The sequence below is a fragment of the Drosophila takahashii genome, chromosome 3R (assembly GCF_030179915.1).
Source record: "Drosophila takahashii strain IR98-3 E-12201 chromosome 3R, DtakHiC1v2, whole genome shotgun sequence".
Taxonomy (NCBI): Eukaryota; Metazoa; Arthropoda; class Insecta; order Diptera; family Drosophilidae; genus Drosophila; species Drosophila takahashii.
In genome coordinates this window covers 34,448,802-34,470,506 of record NC_091681.1, presented here as the reverse complement: position 1 = coordinate 34,470,506, position 21,705 = coordinate 34,448,802, and the positions used below count along the sequence as shown (strand labels likewise).

Sequence of the window (21,705 nt, the reverse complement as noted above, 5' to 3'; positions counted from 1 at the left end):
AAATGCCAATAGACGCTTGGACATTCCGATAAGGACTGTTTGATCTGCTCGAACCCCTTGGTTTTCCCTTTTTTTTTATCTGTTTAACAACTTGGAACACAACGGCCTTGTCTGGCGGCGATTGAGGATGGCTTTGCGTTGGCAAACTTGTCCTAAGCTCAAGGGGTTGATGGCTGGGCACGTAATTCGTAATTTGCATCCCCGGGTGCGTTGACCCCGCCCAGGGCCATTCTCTGCCTTCTTTTTTCTTTATATTTTCCACCGTGGAAAAGCCCCCATTCTCCTTTGGTCAGCTATCTGCTGGGGCATCTCGCCATTTACCATTTACCAAGACAACAATTACGACAAAAGAAGAAGTTCTCCGGAAGTCTTTAATTAATGCGGGGAAATGGGGGGAAAAAATGCAAAGCCAAGTGGGCTTTTGAGTAGCCTTCTTTTTTTTCTTTGACAGTGCAGCAGCAGTCATAATGGCGAGTGGCTGCATAATTGAATCTGCAATTACGCAACCGATGATCAAAGCTCCCCGCCAAAGTGCAGCATTCTAATTAGAGTGGCCAAGTGCCCTGATAATGGCCCATAAATTGGGTGTGGTCGTGTTCGCTTTGCTTCTTTTCCAAATAATTCTCTGGTGAATAATTCTGTCGCTGTTGTTTATTTGGCTTTTGCCAGCGGTCGTCTTCCGCCACGATTGCAGCTGTTGAATAAACAAGTAAACAAGGCAGTCGGACATAAACATTAGTACTATATAGCTGTTCCCCTCGTTGACATGGCAACAAGTTGTCGGCGGGGGAGGCTAAAGATATTGGATCTCTGGTTGCAATTCATTTGCGGTCAGCTTTTTAGAGTCTTGTGCCTTAGAGTTTTCCTATTTTTCCCCCAGCTATTCTCATCGAGCTTCCTTCCCGCTTAGCCGCACTCACTAATGAACTTCTAATGCAAATTCAGACCGCTCTATAGTCACATGTTGCAACCGCAGCAGCAGCAACTACATGTTGCTGCCGGGCAGCAACAGCAGCAACATCGGAGCCACAGCAGCAACTACAATGGACAAGTCTCCCATATAATGATGATGTTCTGCTGCCGAGTTCGTTTGAATGGCGAACCAAATGACAGCGGCGGATGTGATTGTTGCTTCAGTTTAGCTTCTGCTGATGGAATCGCTCGACTCAAACTCAACCCTTTTTTTTTTGTGGATTGTTGAGAGCGGTACACAATTTCCGCGTTGTCATAGCATCGACGTGTGGGGAGGGTACACGCTAAAAAAAAGGATATTAAACTATGATTGAAAGGCTAAAAATCGATTCTAGGCAGTTCTTATAATATTCCATAGATAATTAAGTTACATTTAAAAAGGATGAACTAGTTTTAAATATTTTAAACGTTTAATTACTATTACTAATAATTTTGCTAAGTGTTTTTCCGCAATTTTTAGCTTTATATAGCAAATATTAAATAGGTCTTAAAATTTCTTCTGTAATTACCATCATATTTTTACTAATGATAAGGATCCCTTCTTCCAATAAAAATATAACCTTTATATGATGAATTTATTGTATTAATTTTTCTGTTATTCATATTTCATTATTTTCTCCATTTTAAAATCCGTGAGAATTTGTATTTTTCCAGTGTAATGGAAAACTGTCTTCCTCAATTGAATCGTTGCTAACTCGGCGACAATCTGCCTCAATCTGCGACCATTCGTTGGCTTTCATCAGATGGAGTTGGCTGGCAATTGAATGGGAAAATGCTGTTTTGAATTTAGCATTTTCCGCAATCATTTAATGGGTCTTCGTCTCCGCGTCGTTCCTTCTATGCTATTCCATATAATTGGTAATTTGCATGATGCAACTGCTCGATTTAGGGCTCTTCATCGTTCAGATACAGATACTATGTAGTATGTAGTATAACCTACCCCAAGGAAACGCTGTGGAGGCATGAAATTGGCTTCTTAAAGGTGGACGACTAACCACCCGAAAACCCATACCCATTCACAGTCACAACCGCTGCTGGCCCCATTCATTTGGGCCAATTAGTCACGCTCGGAGATAAGATACCGAGTAATCACCTTATCGCCTGGCATTGCCCCAATGGGCCTGAGGTTCAACCTGCTTAGCAGACCGACCACCTACCCACCTACACCTCCCCCTTTTGGTTATTCGCTTTTCTGGCTTTCGAAACCTGAAGCGGAGCAGGTGCCTTTTTTTTTGTTTTTTTTTAGAGGCCAGGGGACGGGGGCTCTTGTGAAAACTTAACCGGCAGTCTGGCTATTGAACACACACAAAGAAAAGAGCCAGAAGCAAGCGGCAATGACATCATTTGGTAGTAATCGCGCGTACCTGACACAGCGAACTCGACGACAACAACAGCTACGAAAACAGCCAGCAAAGAATCTAAAATGGCGGTCCGCTTTTAGTGAGTTTGGCTAAGTGAACGCTACTCACTACTCGGCGCATAACTTGGCTTTAGCACCTGCTGGTTACCCCAAAAAAATATCCAAAAAAATGATAACAAAACTCGGATTTGGCAACATGTTGAACATCAATATATCTTTAGAGCTTTTCACGGGAATTTATGTAGAACTTGAAAGATAAATAGATAAGGTATAAAATATTTCCATTTGTATACAAATATTTGTAGTAGAAGTAGTAAAAAATACATCGTAACGCCTTGGAAAGTGATAAAAGGTTAGTTTTTCCATGAAATAAATAACTATTAAAACGCATACATTTAATGTGATATATGGCTGTTCTAAAAAATACCGTAAAAAAATATGACGTTTGTGATTGCATTAAAAATTCATAATAAAATAGAAACATATCTGTCAGCCTTTAAAAAAATCCAAATAGGTAGAAAATACAAGAAATAAATCTAAAGAAACTTAAGTAGCTGTGATTTATAGTTCAATTCTTAAAAATATGAAAATAATGAATAAAGCAAACTAAAATGCCAATAAAAATCGCCAATTTGTGTTGCTCTAAACAAAACTATTATCCGTTTTATTTTTAGCACCTTTCCGTGATTAAAGCCTCATTCCGATATAACTGCACTTATCTTATAGCCTCGAGACGAACTGTACTTCACTTGTGGAATTTTTCATTCGATTTGTTTTGAGTTTTTCATTTCGTTTTCGTTACAACAACGCTCCTCTCTCGCATTCCCCATCGCTTACCACTTTTATTCTAGCCACTACTGACTGAGCTTGGAGCTTGTGCAAACCGGTTTGCTGCCTATAAATAAATAAATGTTTTCCACTTAATTGTTTGTGAAGGCTTTTGTATCAAACAATTGCGTCCAAGCGACGCGAACCACTGAGAGAGCATTTTGTTTGCAGCTGTTTAAAATGTTATTTAGCCAAAATAATGAATTTTTAGTCGAGATTCGGCCAAGATGCAACTGAGATTTATGGCGCCTGATATGGTTATTGCGTTGCAGTTTTTATTTATTTGCATCTAAAAAAGATACTAAATTTCCCAAGCAGCTGTTTGGGGAAACGAGGAGCGGTTAAGTGCTTTTCCGCTGACTAGCAGTTGGATCTTTTATTCTCTGTTTTATCCGGTGGCTGCATCGTCTGCAGGCGGCCATAAAGAAAGTCGTTGGCTGGTTTCTTGGCTTGTTGGCATTGGCATGACAAATGCATCGGGGCACAAGCACACAAACCAAACACTCACTGCACTTCGGGGGCTGCAAAATGTTGGATAGAAAAATGAAGATGTACAGATTGGAACAGGCGCCCAGATACACAAAGGCAGACACTACTGTGATTTCGATTTCGATTCCGAATCCCCGATTCCGATTCCTTCTGCGGTGCGGATGCCACTGGAGAAGCTCGCTAGCTCGTGTCTTGTTTGTTCGACGATTACACATATTTGTATATTTTTCGACTCCTATGTTGCTGTTGCCGTGGCAAAGGCACCGGCAGCCATTTGTATCCACTTACAGAGAGAGAAATTTGATAAAAATAACTATAATAATGATTTAAAAATGTCCTAACTATATTTCTTAACAATTACCTATTTTCTTAACTATATTTCTTAACAATTACCAATTTAGGTAAATTAAACATCAAAATTACTTTCAATGTAAAAAAATATATTTGTAAAAGAAAGCGGTGTGTATTGAACCCGGGACATTGGTTTTAAATCTAAGTTTTTACTCCAAACTTCACTTGAAAAAAAACTATATTTTGTATTCTTGCAGAAATGTTTTTTTACATTTTCGATACTTAAAAAATTCAAATTAATCAAAGTAATAAAAAATTAATAAAACTTAATTTTTTTTTATTTATTTTTTATTTTGTTGTTTTGATTTAATGGTTGTAGGACTGAATATTATTTATGTTTTTATATTGTTTAATAATTTTAAAATATTTAACATTTTTTTTCTCTGTGCAATTTGTATCTCCAGTGCGGCGTGAAATACTAAACGTAGTCGTAGTCTTCAGCTCCAGCTCTGCACATAATTGCCGCTGTCTGTCCGTCTCTTCCGTCCGCTTTTTTCTGTGCTGTTGGCTGTTCTAGCTCAGCTGGTTTCAGCGGCTGCTGCAGATGCGTCCGCTGAGATATATATTCGTGCCGAAAAATGTATCTAGAACCCGTTTTCATGGCGATTGTGCAGCGTTTTCTGGGCGCCTAGTCATTTGCAACATGCACACACCACTCGGCAACTGCGACTATATGGTTTTATATGGCTAGATGTCTGTACGTGCGTACACCCCGCTGTTCTGCGTTCTGTGTTCTCTGTGAGCTGTGTGAGTGGGCCAGATACATTTGGCTTTTTCAGATTACACTTGCAGATACTGGGCCACATTAAAAAATTGCTGGCGGGCAGCGAAGCGCACATTTCCATATACCAGAGGTCATGGTTCAGTGCAGTTGCACTGGATTTTTGCTGCTGGATTTCTGAAAACTGGACGATGGAATTCAGAATCCAAAATCCAGAGCCATCGGGGTCTATTAGTTTTGCTTTTAGCCAGCGCAAATTGGTTTTCCGACCAGGCTTTTAACAATGCCAAATTGAATTGTTTTTCGTTATACGTAGTCTAGTTTTCCAGTTTCGAGGCAGAAATCGAATTATGCACACGATGATGATGATGCAGCTCAAACAGCCAGCAACTTGTCGGCTGTTGTCTGTGATGCAACCTCGAACTGTGTTGGGTTTTTGGCCAGGCCAAATGCGACGACCACTGACTGCCACTTGCTGTGCGCCTGCTCCGACTAGATACAATAGTAAAAGTGTGCTGCCGAGTGAGTGAGTCTACAATATATCTATATCTGCCATATATACGAGTGCCAGACAAACTGGTAGTGCCCCTCCATAGTTACTCGTACTCATGGCTATATATGCCGGCCGGCAGACCAACCAACCAACCAACCGACCGGCCGGTAATTTATGGCCAAGATACATACAACAAGCCCGAGTTGCAGCGTGGGCTTTTGTTGCTTGGTTGGGTGGCAAAAAAAAATATGGGGAAAGAGGGTCTACCACTTGGCGAAAAGTTTACAATTCGCATTCATTTTTATTGTCGTCATGCCTTGTCCTCGTTTTTGTCTCTCGGCCATTCCATTCTGTTGCCCCTTTTTGTGGGCCATTTTCATATATGCAAGTTACGTTTTCCTGTCTTCCTGAATTTTTTCTACATTTTTTGCTGCTTTTTTTCCCGCTGACAGTTGCAACTTTTTGACGCATGATTTGTTGAAAGGCTTTTCGCTTTTAGCTTTTTCTGTGCATAAATAGCAAACGGAATCTGGCCATTGTAGGTGGCCAAAAGCAATGCAGCTGACACTGATGGAGCCTAAGCCGCTTTGTCTTTAAAATAAAAGCCCCTTTGTTCAGTGGTTTCTTTTTGTGACATTGACTTTTCTTCTGGTTTGAGGCACACACTTAAAATACCTAGCATGTTTACGCTATAATTATTATACTTTTTTAATTAGTCGAGGGTTTTACGACTTGGAAAATGATGTGTTTATCTGTATTAAAAATATAATTATTTTATATATAGATGGGGATGAAAGGGAACGCGCACAACCTTATCATTATGTTTTCAATATAGCTTATTTATCTTTCAATTAATGCGAGATTTATTTCCCCTGTCATATGCACTTTTGCAAATTAAAATATCATAGTTGTGTAAATCATTTTTTGGGGGGATATCAAAATGAATTTATGGTCTGCCCTTCCCAGAAAAAAATTCCTTTCGATTCGTATGACCGTAAATGGCCAACAGCTAGTGTTTCTTGGCCGAGGTGCGGAATTCGCTTGTTCAGAGCCCCAAAAGAACTGGGTCAACAACTCGCCAGCACTTGGCCACTTCTATTGTCATGTGGGGCAAACAAAGAACATAACAAAAAATTCAGCAGAAGAAAAAAAAACTAGAAAGAATTTAATAAACTTTACGGCCACAACTACGAATTATTTTCATTATTCTGGTGGCGACTGCTCTTTTGGGTTCCCTTGCCCCAAGTTAAGAACCCCGAACCCCAAGAGTCTCAGGCAACAATGGGCGATAAAAATCGCAGGGGCTGTTAACCTTGAGGTCTATGACTCAGCGAGTCAGTCAGTGGGGGGGCCGAAACCGAAACTTTCTTTCCAAAAAGATGAGTATTCAACTACTCCACATTGCAGGAAGGTCAGGGTATGGGTATTGGGTATTGGGTATTCCCTTCACTTTGGAAAGTCCGCGTGGAGTGCCAACATAATTTATTTCCAAGTTTCGAATCGAAGTCGTGATTTTCATAAATGAATTGTTGGCGACATGTCTATCTGTCTGGGTCGAAAGGAAAGCTCTGGAAAGCTGGCCAAAAGAAATGGCAGGATTCTAATGGTAAACTGACTGTTTGGACGACGACGGGTCACGGCACCAAACAAATGACAACCCCTCGAAGATTTATGACCACGAAAACGAACTAACTGAGTTGCAATCCCAATGGCTTTTGTCTTTTTCCCCCTTTTAAATCGTGCTGAGGTCTAAATCTTGTATCTCCTCTCTTCTCGTGCTTGCAGAATTTCTTCAGATTGCATCGCCTGAGAAAGCTGGGACTGAGTGACAATGAAATTGGCCGCCTGCCGCCGGATATACAAAACTTTGAAAATCTCGTCGAGCTAGATGTTTCACGCAATGGTAAGTTTTATGAGAAAAAAGCAAAAATAGACCCCCAATAAACATGCAACAAGTGCCCATGATGCTCTAAGTGACATTGATGGACTATGGATTTTGATATTTTTCGGTTGGCTGTTAGGATTGATTGACGGATTGAGGGAGGATTCGATATAACATCCATATCCATCGAGTGCCACACGCAATGGTAACAATTGCATATGATAATTGCATCTGTGTCATTGATTGGCCTGGGCTTTGTTCAGATACAGATATAAATACATATCTGCGGTTCGGATTGATGAGCCTGCAACTGAATCAGCATATCAAATGACGCATTCAGCTTTCTCCCATTTTGTGGCCAGATATATGAACCTAATTAGGGAAAATGCCGAGCTGTCAACCTACGTGGTTATTGAGTTTCTACTAATTGCACTTCTTGCACACAGTTTTTGGTTTACAATCAATGCTAATTAATAACCTATTGCTTATACATATTTAAATGCAATTTAAAAATAAATCATTTAAAGGAGAATCGATTCTTGAACTATTAAATTAGTCACGAACCCTAATGATAACCTATTTATTTTGAGAAACCCCTTAACTTTACTCATCTAATGCCTTGCGTTAGTCATCTTTTCACTTCCCTTCACAGCTTTGTTCTGATTTTCCATTAAAAGTGCTCTTCCTGTGCTCTTTTATCTTGGTAAATTGCTCTGTATTACAGACTTTCAACGACTTTAAACTCAATTTAAGTGCAAACAATTGCATTGTCTTATCTCTGTTGGCGCATGCAACATCCGTATTGCCGCTGCTCGCTGCTCTTTTCATGTTTTCCTACAAGTTGTCTGTTTTCCTCAGACAAAGAAGATGCAGCTGGGTTTTTAATAACTTTTACCCGGGCGAAACTTCTACATATCTACGCTACGCACAACCACCGACTCAATCAGCGGCATACCCATAACATAGCCCCCTCTCCCCACACGTATATGCATTTTCCGCTCAAGCGAGCATAAATCCGTAAACAGAAACCCGTAATTGGAGTCAAGTGCAGCAGTGTTCTTCAAGCGATGCCGCGCATACATATCATAATAAATGGAAACAAAATATATATGCTGTATATACAGAAAATAACTTGAATAAGTAAATCAACTGCAGAGGAAGTTACGGTATATACGCCCCGCTATTTAAAATCCAGAAACCCCTCCACTTGACAAAATATCCATGGCAACAAGAACGCAACTGCTTACGAATACGAATACCAAACGGCTCATTCATTCGCAGCCCCTGAAATAATATTATCGACAATGACGTCGATGTGGCGCTTCCCATTTCCGTCCAAAGGTTTCAGTTTCACTTGGTCGCAAAACGAAAATCAGCAAATTTTCGAGGCTATTGCATTAATACACTGAAAAAAAAACGATTTGATAGTTAATATGGAGTTGGAAAAAGTTATGATATTTTTAAAAATATTGTAATAACTAAAAATTAATATTTTAATATTAATAAAAAAATTAAAATTAGCACCAATAAAATTACTTGTAAACCCAAAAAAAAATTTTTTTTTAAATATTTTTTTATTTCTGTTTTACTATAAAGTGTCTAGAAATTTTAAAAGTTCCTAACTATTTTACAACTTGTACAAATCTATTTACATTTATAGTTAGTAATATTAACCAGTGTATCTGCAGTTGCATAAACATTTTGTGTAGGTTATATCTACATTTTACCTTCTGTTCATTTAAGCCAGGTTGAGTGCACTCATTACCTGCATTTTCGCTGATTTCAATATGACTTTGGCGGGTCGTGTTTGGTTTACTACTATATCGCTTGTTGTGTTGCTGATTATGCAGTTTAGTGTCGGCAGTTTGCCGTTTATACACATGACCCACAAATGACCAGAAAACTTACAGCTCATGGCTATGATGGTGGCCAAGTGAATGGGTCCGAAGTGGTTTGGCTTGGCAGCACAGTTTGCCATTTGCTGTTGAAATCTGAGCTGGATTTTCCTGGCTAGCTGGCTGGCTGGGTGAAAGGCCGCCCACGTTAGCCTCGGTCGAGATTATCCGCCTGGCAGGAATCGGTGATTAATGGTCGTTAAAGAGCGATAAGTCGATCAGCAAAATATTAAAAGATCTCCTAAGAGTGCATCATGCTTTCTATTTACCAAAGGAGGGAGTTTTATGTGTAGGTGGTTGGCTGGCTTTAACTTCTACCCTCGGGAAAAGCCTTTCACATTCAATTCCTGCAGTGCTCAAGTGCACATTTTATTGAACCCGCTGGGCAAACAACACAGGTGCTGTAAAAGTTCGCAAACCTTTCTATGTAATTTCCCATACACATTTTCTTATTGCCAACCGCAGGAAAATTGTAATTCTCCAGTGTGTGTGGGAGTTGCACTTTTTTTTATTTATTTTTTTTTCTTTCTACATTTTGTATTTTTTCTATGCTGGCTCAAATTAGCCAGCTCGATTTGGTATTCGGCTGCTTTGCCAGCTGCAGTTTGCCTTGCCACAACAATGCCACAAATTTTGCAAGTGCAACAATAACTACAACAGCTGCCACAACAACAACACTCTCGACCGACTGCACTTGACAATTGAATTTTGTACGCGACGCCAGCATCGTGCATTTGCCACCCGCGCCTGTTTTTCTTTCTGCATTTTGTATGCACTGCAAGCGGCGGCGACTATAATAACAATTCTAATAAAAACACAAATTCCCCTGGCTCTAGTGGATTGTTGTGGGTGTACGTAGTGTTTGCGCTTGTGGGTGCGTTTATATATGGACACAGGCGAGGTCGCAGCAATAGCATCTGTATATTGGAGAAAGGAAATTTAAATTAAATAAAAAATGTAAATGCTAATGTTAAATGTTTGGAGTACTTTTTAAAAATTTTAATTTCTTGGAAACCTAAATAAAAGAAATTGTTTACTTACTATCCCAAAGAAACTTTTATTTCCAAAAGGTTCCATTACAAATTTAAAACTTGTTTTGCCTTCGTTTTTCTATACGAAAATATATTTTAATATCTACTCTGAGATTATTTATTTTATTATTTCAAATATACCTATCCTTACATAAAAAATAACGTAAATTATACATAAACCTTATATTTCCTACTTTAAATACTCAATGTATGAAGCAATAAAAGTTAATCAAACTAACACGTACTACCAATCACACATTGTGAATGGAGATTTACTTTATTACTTGAATCGATTGCTATAAATTTGGCCGCCACTATGCGTTCAAGTACAGGTGTCATTGTTAGTCGTCGCTAGTTTTGCACGTAAATCATTATGACAAGTTGACCCGCTTACAAAACGTAAGCCAAAAGGGCTCTGTCGACGTCGCTGCTAGTTCATATACTGTGTTTTTTTATTTGTTGTATTTTTTCACAAACTGCTAATTGTTTGTTTATTTGCTTATTGCGTTTTCTATTTCCACACTACACTCATAAAAATAATTTTCTACATTTTAGAAAATCGCCCTAAAAAAATTTTCGCCCTTGAACTGAGAAAAATTTTCTATTTTCACGACAAATTTGCCATAAATTCAAGGCAGGTGACCATAAAAAAATATTTTTAGGGTTAATTTTTCTATTTTTCTAATATTTAGGGCGATTTTTTTCGATTTGCTTCGTTTTGACCTTTTCTAAATCCAACGGCGAATTGCCCTAATTTTTTTTCTAAAATTTGTCTAAATACAAGGGCGATTCGCCTTAAAAATCACTCCAAAAGTGTGAAATTCGGTAGCCCAGCGGTCTAATCACTTGCGCTTTCAACTTTGCTATATGAGGACTAAGGTCGTGGGGTTGTGGGTTCGAACCCTGTGTGATTCAACTTGATTTTTATGTTTTTTTTTTTTTTTTGTAAACGTTATAATACTAAGGACATTTTTTCGTCCGAATTTTAAATTAAAGTAGTCTTTAAACCTTAAAAACGTATGGGAGTTCTGAGTTAAAAGCATACTTTGTGTTTGCTGGCAAGAAAACGGGACTAATTGTCACAGTCGTCAGGAAAAAAATATTCGGTTTAGTTGCCTTTAGTCAAATTATAACGTAGACCTCAGGAAAATAAGATGTCTGCAGAGTTTGTTCGTTGTCTTGCGCGATGGGTCTGTGGTGCAGCGGTAGGACGTTAGACTCTAAACCGAGAGGTCGTGGGTTCGATTCTCGCAATGACCAAAAAAAGTAAGTTGTTTTTTCTCCTCATATTTATTTCCCTAATTCGTTTACAAACATGATTTTTCAGTTCTAACGGCTGTGTTGTATAGATCGGGCCCCCCTTCTAACGCAGCTCCCATATAAGCTACACACCAATACAATAATATGAAACGGTGTCCTCCGCCTGTGTTGTTTAATTAAAGCAGTCTCAGTTCCCAGAATATACACGATTAAAATTCATGCTTCCCAAATTCAGTTAAGCATGCTCAAACACGTTTTTTATTAATTTGCATAATTTTTTAGGGCATTTGCCTTTAAAAACAGAAAATTCGCCCTTACTTTTAGAAAAATACGCCTTAAACTTAGGGCAAATCACCCTAAAAATAGGAAAATATTTCTCAATTCAAGAAAAATCACCCTAAATTAAACCAAATTTCCATAGGGATTTTTTAGAAAATTTTTCTAAATACACGGGCGAATCGCCAGCGGATACGATTTATGGGCGATTTTCTAAATCCACGGGCGAAAAGTCAGTTTTTTAGGGCGATTTAGGGTAAAAATTTCTATGAGTATATATATATCTGCCATATATTTTCGCATTTCGCTTCCACTGCAGTTTTGCCGTTTATAGTTTTCAGGGGAGCTGTTGCTTTCATGCCTCCGTGTTTTGTTTATTAAATAACAAAAAATGTATGTTTATACCCTTGCAGAGGGTATTATGATTTCAGTCAGAAGTTTGCAACGCAGTGAAGGAGGCGTTTCCGACCCCATAAAGTATATATATTCTTGATCAGCATCACTAGACGAGTCGATCTAGCCATGTCCGTCTGTCCGTCTGTCCGTCTGTCCGTCTGTCCGTCTGTCCATCTGTCCGTCTGTCCGTCTGTCCGTCTGTCCGTCTGTCCGTCTGTCTGTTTCTACGCAAACTAGTCTCTCAGTTTTTGAGCTATCGGGATGAAACTTTCCCAAAAGTCTTCTTTCTATTGCAGGTAGTATATATGTCGGAGCCGACCGGATCGGACAACTATATCTTATAGCTCCCATAGGAACAATCGGAAAAAAAAACTTTAAAAAATTCTAGCTTCGGTTTTTTTTTGAAATATTACCTTCTACTTTTGGGGATGTTATTTTTTAAATATTTCTGAATTTCGAATTAATAATTTAAAAAATCGGACTACTATATCATATAGCTGCCATAGGAACGATCGGAAAATTAATGGAAAAGAAATAGGAAATAAATTCTAGCTTCTTTGGTTTTTATTGTATTATCTTCTACTCTAGGATATGACTCTTTTTAAATATTTCCGAATTTCAATTTTAATTTAATCAAAATCGGACGACTATATCATATAGCTGCCATAGGAACGATCGGAAAATTAATGAGAAATATTAGAAAATTGAACATTTTTGCGATTTGTTAATTAATAGGAATGATCTGCAAGGGTATATAAGCTTCGGCTGGCCGAAGCTAGCTTCCTTTCTTGTTTTTCAATGCCTTCCGCCCCCCAAAATGGGCGTTGCAGTTGCCAAGCCGAGTTTATTTTTGGTTAGCAGCAAAAGTAAACAATAGAATTGTGAGAATTTGTCGCTGGGACTCTAATTTTTGGAATGGAATGCCAACCTGATTGGATTTCAGTGTGACGAGGCGTAAAGATTGTACAATCTGAAAAAAGTAAAGGGTTGGTTGGTTGGAAAGGGGTGCTTAAATATTAGTTGTGAATTTTTCCGATTTATCCAGCTGGAATTTCACTCTAATATTTGTTTTCTACTTAGTTATTAGAGTGGAAAGACAGACTTTCTGCCCGCTTTTAATCAGCTTGTGTTGTCAACTTTGCAGCTTTTACTGGGAACTCTAGATGTAATGGCATTGCCTAAAGCTGATTGAAAACTATGGGAGAAATGTCCGAAAGCCGAGAGCCACACAAACTCAAACTCAATTAAATGCCATTTGAAAGTCATGCCCTTAGGCCCTGTATGACACTTGTTTCCCCCTTTTTTCTTTCTTTTCTGTCACAAAATGTATGTCATCTTTTCCCACTGATGTTGTTTTCTTCTCCGCTGTATGTTGCAATTGAGGCGTCAACTGGGTCAAAGTTAAAGTGCGCGAAAAAAAAGAAAACCTAACAAAAAAAAGATACAAAATAAAAAACAAATCGCGGCGCCTCCGTTCGAGTGGCGTGCTCATTTTGTTGTTCTTGGAGAATGTCGGAGCCTCGGTCCCCAGGTTCCAAGTGCAGTTCACTTTCACACACAGTATGGGCACAAGTAAGAGAAAAAATAAGCCGGAGACGACCCTCGACAAGGCATCAAAAGTACTTAGTACACTTGAAAAAAATCTAACTAATAAATAATAAAAAAGTAAAAAAAATAAACGAAAAAAAAATGTCTATTAAAAAACAATAAACTAATAAAAAAACTAAATATTTAATAAAATTTAAAATATGCAAAAAATAAATTACTTAGAAAATTAAATTAAATTAGTTACAAAACTCATCTCAAAAATTAAAAAAGTACTTTATTTTTCAATTCTAAAAGTTTTTTATATATTTTTTATATAAATATTTTTTTTTTAGATATAGAACGTTGAATTAGTGTTTTTTTTTAAATTTCAAGGGCGACTTTGTAGTAATTTTTCTTTCACTGCAGGGTGAAAGAATTAGTAACGCCGCGAGAGGAAAAGGAAGAAGAATCGGGGGCATCGGAGAACAAAGGCAAAAATCAAAGCTTTGTCGTGGTCTTTGGACCAGCAGGCCATTAGCGTCCATGACTTTGTAGGAAGTTCTCCTCCAAACGGCAATTGTTAGCCCAAAATCAAAGTCAAAGCAAACCGATGGGAACATTTCAATGTACTCTAAACAAACAAACAAATTGAAGATTGACGGACAAGAAAGAATTGTATAATTAATAGCATTAAACAAAAACTAAATCAAAATGTCAGCGGCGAAAAATCAGCGCAAATTGAAAAATCATTTATTCTCACATTGGGTAATTTTAATTCAATGCTCTCGAATACACACACATATCATTCCCATGCCGATTTTAATACATATATATATATATATATATATATTACGATCTGGAGCCGATTGACGTCACTCGAGGAGGGGATGAGCAATTAAAAACTACTCGGCCAGCAGGCAGCAAACCGACAAGCTTGTACAAACAACAAATCAAAAGTGAATCCTCTTGACTTGGCAACAGCAGCCAAAAAGAATGAAACAACAAACACAAATGCGGCAAACAAATTGGAAAAGCGTGTGCGCCTGTTAAAATTGTTTCGACTTTTGCAGAAATGCATTTTGATGTTTGCCAAACCAATAAAGCTTTTTAATGGAAGGCTTAATCTGGCCATTAGTTAAAAGTTAACTTGGCGAAAATGCATTAAAGCTTATGTATTCATGTTTAACATATGGGATTAAATTTACGCATTAATCTGACAATATTCTGTGTAATTAATATTTAAAATGCACTTAGGTAAACTACAGGGATTATCATTGCACTAATTGCACGGATTAAATCATCAATTAGTTAATTGAAATGAAATTCACCGAGTGACGCAGGTGGCCAGAGGTTATGGACTGGATTTTCGATTAAATGAGAGAAGCCGGAAAATTGATTACCAAATGACTTGTTTTTGGGAAAACGAAAACCTCTTCGGAGGAGGCTTAAAATGTCAATTGCAGATGTGTACACTGTGTTTGTGGGAGCGGAGTAAATGAATTTTCGGAGAGGACGCATCTGTGTTCGTCTTGTCGGAGGAGGAGGAGGTGGGCTTTTCCTAAACTTGTTGCCTGCCTAACGAGCGTGAAACTGTCATTAAATCTACCCAGGCAACAACGCAACACAACCATCCACCCACAGTAAAAGTGCCCGAAGCTCTTTGTTTGCCTGCTAATTGAAACTGAATTAAAAGCCTTAGTCAAATACACTTCATATGCGCTCGTTAAATCGGTTTTAATGCATTCTAAAAGCACCTGTTGCGTTTTAAAATCGCTGTCATCATCATCATTATAGTCGCATCTTTCGTTCGCCACAATTAAGAGTCATTTACTTATCACAATCTGGACGGCGGCAGCATCCCCTTACTTTTTTTTATCCCATCTCATCTGAGCTTAGCTCAGTGCAGTTCAGCTTCTGCAGCCGATGTGGCCTTCTTCCCGGGGTGCCATCAGTGCTGTACGTTAGAGAATATAAAGGTTTAGCTTAGTAGAGCCTTTAGCAGAAAATATATAGGTTGTGCTTAAAAAAAGCAGGCAATTATTTCTTTAGATATTGAGGTGATAAAGAAGTATGCATTGCATTGCAATTTTCTTATTAATTGGAATTATAAGCCTCAACAAAAAATTGTAGTAAAAGATTTGGCTAAATTTTTTTTTATCGATTTATTGGTTATCAGGTACAATTACTGGGAATAAAAAGTTAATTTTTGTGTACCGCTTTATTTTAGTAAAGATTGATAAAAATGTAATACAAGTATTATTTAATTGATACAATTGAGATCCTGAAAATTATCGATATTTTCGATATTTTCACAATATAAATTCGATAATATCGATGTTTTTAGGGAAAACACATTAGATACCGAGAAATAGCTAACTTTCGTTATTTTCTATAGCTCTAAGAAAAACGTTTATATAAAAACTTAACGATCTATAAAATGGATTCGTTATCTGATAAGTCCACCGTTTTATTGTATTTCACAAGCAATATTTTTAAAATTGACACCTTGAACTAGCCAATTGGGACTATTAAATAGCTGAAAAGGCAGCACGAGAATGGTTGTAGCTTCAACCTTGTCTGTCTCTCTGCCACTAAAGAAGACGCTTAGGTTGAACGAGCAAAATGTGGTGGCGGAAAGCCATTTTCCCTGTTGACGCTTAGGGATTTTCTCTCAACAATGGCAGCCGTAAAATTGCAGGGATGTCGTCGGGATGAAGGCAGGGATGGCAGGATGGCAGGACAACAACGACTTCGTCCTGCCAGCCTGAAACCTTTTCATCATTTTGGATGCGGCTGCAATAAGCGAAATGGCAACGTGCCATGGCAACTCATAACGGATGCCGAGTGCCGGGGATTAAAACGTAACCATTGAGCCATTGAATCGGGGATTCCACTTCCACTTTCCACTTTTTCCCAATGACGATGATGCAAGGCAAATTGAAAAGCCCTGGATGGATTTTTTCCTCCCACCTACTTCTTATTTTTTCCTTTTTGAGGCTTGTGAAATATGCATCCTCGACATCACATCTTCATTAAGTGCAGTTCGCATTGAGGAAGATGTCGTATGGCGGATGTATGACCTCGATTCTATATGCCTATATCATATATAGCTCCCCCACTTTTCTGTCTGGTTTTCTGTCCCATGTCCCCTTGATATACTGACAAATCATTTCGCATTTCACATTTAACACAGGCGTCAGAGCAGCGTGCTCTTAGCATTTTTCTTCGTTCAATGACATTGAAAAGAATTTTCATATGTGTATTTTCCATTCCCCCCTTTTCCCGCCTGCTGCCACGCCCCCTTTGCGATGTCGTCGTTGTTTGCTGACGTTTCGCTTGGCTTGTTTTATTTTTGATGGTGTATCTGTAGTCTTTTTTTTTGGCACAGTTCTTCTTCATTGATCTTGTCTGGTTGGTGAAAATTTATAAGCGCTATAAAGCGCTGAAAAGAAATGCTACCGCATTGTTCCCGATTGTGGAGCTATTTTTGGATAAAGCTAAATTATGATAAACAAATTAAATAAATTTTCTGGGGCATTTTCCGTAGCTTTGAAGGGCGCCGCGCCTTTATTGCATAATTGCACAAATTGATTACAATTCCGGGCGGTTTTTATTTTTTTTGTATTTTTTCTCTAACTGTGCACGGCACGCCCTTCATTTTCTCTAATTTCCCGTCTCCAAATGGGTTTCCAAAATATTTCGGGGGCCCAACTGCCCCAATTTTCCCTATATAGGGGAAATGTGAGTGTGTGTTAAAGGTCAACGAATTGTTTGTCACCGCCGTTCATCTAATGACCGCCAACTGTGCCGCACAGCTGAGCATCTTTTGCTGTTTTTTCTGTGTGTGGCTGCCATATGTTTCCAATTGCCGTCGTGTGGATGGATTTTTCTTTTGGGTGGGCTAGGAGGAAACGCGAAGGAAAAGCGCCTTGCTGCGTCCATTTGTCTGCAACTGGCGGGATCCAATTTTGAGTGTTTTGCTTGACGGATTGACGGATGTGCGGGGCTGCTGCTGTTCTTGGTGCTCTGCTGCAAAAGCTTTTAGGCCCTCTAAAGTTCAAAGAGCACGATGAGCAGATAGCCAAGGATCGTGATGAACAGTTCAGCTTCACTATTTTATATTTTGATTAAGTGGAATATGAAGTATTTGGTTATAATTTGGTTAAATTGTTAATTGTTGTAAATTGTTTAATGAAAATATTTTTAATTTTAAAAGGACAATTTTGGTATCTAAGTTTGGAGATGCTTTTCCTATTTAAATTACCAAGAAAATGAAAAGAAGTCTAAGACCTATCGTTAATATTGTATTTTCAATATTTAAATCTAAGAACTAAATATTATATTTCATTAAAAGCCTAGCTCACCTTTATTCTTTTAGACCCAGTTGGTGTTTCAAGTTGTTCAATTTCAACTGTACTATCTATAATTGGCCAGCACACTCAAGGCCATGAACAAGGCCTGCCTGCCACTGCACACAATGCAGCGCAATGCCGACAGGCAGCAGAAACATAAAAATAAATGTCAGCTTATATTTTTATATAATTTTTAATTAAAGGCTGCTGCAGTAGCAGTAGCAGCACTCGTTCTGTGGCAATGTGGAAATGTGAAAATGTGGCAATGTAGCAATGCAGTTGCAAATAAATAGCTTATCGGCAAGCTGCCACAACTGCTGACATTCCCAGCGAAAGGCGGGGGGTCTATGACTGGCCACATCCGGCGATTGCCACGAGGCCACAGCCTCGTTTATTGTTGTCCCGTTGTCCCGCACACACAACTCGAGCATGTCCTGTGCCTGCAGGATACATTTCCCCCCTGGCTTTCCTCCTGATGGCCATCATGTTGGCCTGTCGCGGCGGGTTCGCTCCGGTCCCACGTGTCGTATTAGTTGGATTGAATGCGGACACATGGGTCAAGTCACCCCGCGTTGACCGATGACGATGTTTCGGTTTTTCCAAGGGGTGTGGAGCAGGGGCGTACAAGTGTTTTTCCACCCCTCTCATGTATCTGGGTCAATTTAAACAGTGTGTGGAAAAGGCTTGAGGCCATTTCGGCCCCCATACTCCTTCTGCCACCTGTCGTCGTCGTTCGCTGCCAGTTTTGTGGTTTTTTATACGAGGCTCTCGTGGAAAAGCTTTTGTGGGCGTGCTGGTAAACAGCGCGCAAACACAAACACACACATTTCTCCGTTTTTCCCATTTTTCGGGGTCCTTTGCGTGCGCATTTCCGCTTTGGCAGCTCGAAATTTATTCGATCAACAAGTTTCGTTTGTCATTTTACGCTTCGTCTCGCTCTATCAGACCAAACAATAATAATAAAAATACCCTGCAAAAGTGGATAGTTTTTCCCAGCCATTTTATCGAAAATTAAAATTTAAAACTTTTAATTTCCGACTAAACTGAAATGATAGACAATGACAAGGCCATATGCCATCTAAAAATACCCTGCAAAGTATGATAGTTTTTCCGGCCATTTTATGGAATTTTAAAACTTAAAACTTTAAATCTCCGACAAAACTGAATTGATAGACAATGACAAGGCCATATGCGGAAATCTCTCGCTTAGCTGCTCCTCGTGGAATATTTATAGCAGATTTATTAATATATTAACGCGGCCCTTTGGAGCAATTCATGCGTGAGCAAGTCAATCAGCCGAGCAGATAGAAATGTGTAACCCGATAACTTTAAGAGCCCGGGGCTTTGGCTTTGGCTCATTGAAAAGCCATAGCACACAGAGAGCAATCAGTAAACAATGTGCCTTTTTTTCTCGTATTTTACAGATATACCCGACATTCCCGACGATATCAAGCATCTGCAGAGCCTGCAGGTGGCCGATTTCAGTTCGAATCCGATACCCAAGCTGCCCTCGGGCTTCTCCCAGCTGAAGAACCTGACCGTCCTGGGCCTCAACGATATGTCGCTCACCACATTGCCAGCGGATTTTGGCAGCCTCACGCAATTGGAGTCACTGGAGCTGCGCGAGAATCTGCTCAAGTACCTGCCGGAGACAATAAGCCAGCTGACGAAGCTGAAGCGTCTGGATTTGGGCGACAACGAGATCGAGGATCTGCCGCCCTATCTGGGCTATCTGCCCGGTTTGCATGAGCTCTGGCTGGATCACAACCAACTGCAGCGACTTCCGCCTGAGCTGGGTCTGCTGACCAAACTGACCTACCTCGATGTGTCCGAGAATCGGCTGGAGGAGCTGCCCAACGAGATCAGCGGCCTGGTCAGTCTCACCGACCTGGATCTCGCCCAGAATCTTCTCGAGGCTCTGCCCGACGGCATTGCCAAGCTGAGCAGGCTGACCATCCTCAAGTTGGACCAGAATCGATTGCAGCGATTGAACGATACGCTCGGAAAGTGAGTATATATAAATAAATAATAAACTCTCTATACTCTTCGGATACCCAAACAAAAATAAATATAGAAAAGAAACTATTGTTAAATCCATTCTACAATATTGAGTTTCTAAACTGCTTCAAAAATATGGTTTATACCCATATTAATAATTTTGAAAGTATGAAAATTAAATTACAAAACATAAAATGTATAATATTTTGTATAAAATTAACACTGCTGATTATATAATTTATAGCATTTAATATTACATGAATACCTATTGTTTATACTACATCTACTATATTTTATATTTTTAACACAACGCTTAAAGAGTTTACACTTTTGATTTATTTATTGGATGTCCTTTTTTAACCTATCAACCCAAAAAGCAAAAATTTACATCATTGTTTAGTTAAAATATTTTATTTATTTATTATTGGCTTATACTTTTTTTTGTCCACCATAATTTATTATAATTCAAACAATTCGAATAATCTTAAAAGCAAAATCATCTTATTCTATTTTTTTGCATTTAGTTAACCAGTTACGCTCTCGAGCTCATTTCATTTTTCTTATCTTATCTTGGTTTTACCACAATATTTGCAAACAGACAACAAAAATATTTGTTTATATGGAAAGCGCCTTTTAAAAAATTTTGAATATACAATAGAAGCAAATATTTACCAGGTTATCTATATTTAAAATTGGGTTCCTCATAAAGAATAATTTTCTGTGAAATGTTATACACCATCTAACTAAATTTCCTTTCCTCTATTTTAAAGCTGCGAGAACATGCAGGAGCTGATACTCACCGAGAACTTCCTCTCCGAGCTGCCCGCCTCCATTGGCCAGATGACCAAGCTAAGCAATCTGAACGTGGACCGCAATGCGCTGGAGTACCTGCCCCTGGAGATTGGCCAGTGTGCCAATCTCGGAGTGCTCAGTCTGCGGGACAACAAGCTGAAGAAGCTGCCGCCAGAGTTGGGCAACTGCACGGTGCTGCATGTGCTCGATGTGAGCGGGAATCAGTTGCTGTATCTACCCTATTCCCTGGTCAATCTGCAGCTGAAGGCCGTTTGGCTGTCGGAGAACCAGTCGCAGCCGCTGCTCACCTTTCAGCCGGACACGGATGCGGAGACGGGTGAGCAGGTGCTGTCCTGCTATCTGCTGCCCCAGCAGGAATACCAGCCAATTACCCCGGGTGAGTTTCGTGTGATGAGTCAGCCAGTCAGCTAGCTAGTAGAAATTCCCCAGCGGGTTTAACCCAGTGGCTAAAGGTTGCTCCACATTTGGCGCTGTCTGCTCACCGGTGGGCTACATTTTTGGCCAAGCTATGTGCCTTTATCAGCACCTGACATAGATTCCACAATAACCGCTACCCTGCCCCCATCCCCATCCCCATATCGTTGTGCAATATCTTCAATCTATGCTCGCATTTCCGCGATAAGATAAACCCCGCAAAGTGAGCAAACATCGCCAACAAAACGAGCGAGCTATCCAAAGTTTTGTATACCTACTATCTTTCGGGCTGAACAAAGAAAAATTATATACAAAACTTTGGCAAGACTTTTAAATTCAATTTTAAATGTTATCCTACCCAGCAAGTTTTCACCTTCTTTTTGTGACTAAAAAACTTAATTGTATTTCCAAAATTATTATGTTTCATACTGATTTCAATTATTTTCTTTGCTTTCCGCCACGTCACGCGCGCTCTTTTCTCTCTCTGAAAAAACATTGCACCTATTCTACTCACCCTCTATTTTATGTTCATCCAATCCAATCAAAGACTATCCACCCATGACGCTTTATAGATCAAGCGAAAAATTCGATTCGACGGAATTCTTCAGTTATCAGCAAAAAGGTTTGCGTTGAGTATTACCTTCTTT

The 21,705-nt window shown here is 39.1% G+C and overlaps 1 protein-coding gene across 10 annotated transcripts in view; it reads left to right on the top strand.

Annotated features, from left to right (window-relative positions):
* Window positions 1–21,705, top strand: part of scrib (scribble planar cell polarity protein) — a 68,000-nt gene that overhangs the window by 2,714 nt on the left and 43,581 nt on the right. For 9 of the 10 annotated variants that reach the window (XM_070217058.1, XM_070217053.1, XM_070217059.1 and 6 more), the window contains exons 3-5: window positions 7,000–7,117; window positions 19,258–19,840; window positions 20,602–21,020. In XM_070217058.1, coding sequence (XP_070073159.1) covers window positions 7,000–7,117; window positions 19,258–19,840; window positions 20,602–21,020 — 1,120 coding nt within the window. Of the gene's footprint in view, window positions 1–6,999; window positions 7,118–19,257; window positions 19,841–20,601; window positions 21,021–21,605; window positions 21,681–21,705 lie in introns of all 10 variants that reach the window. The other variant, XM_070217051.1, reaches the window with a different exon arrangement.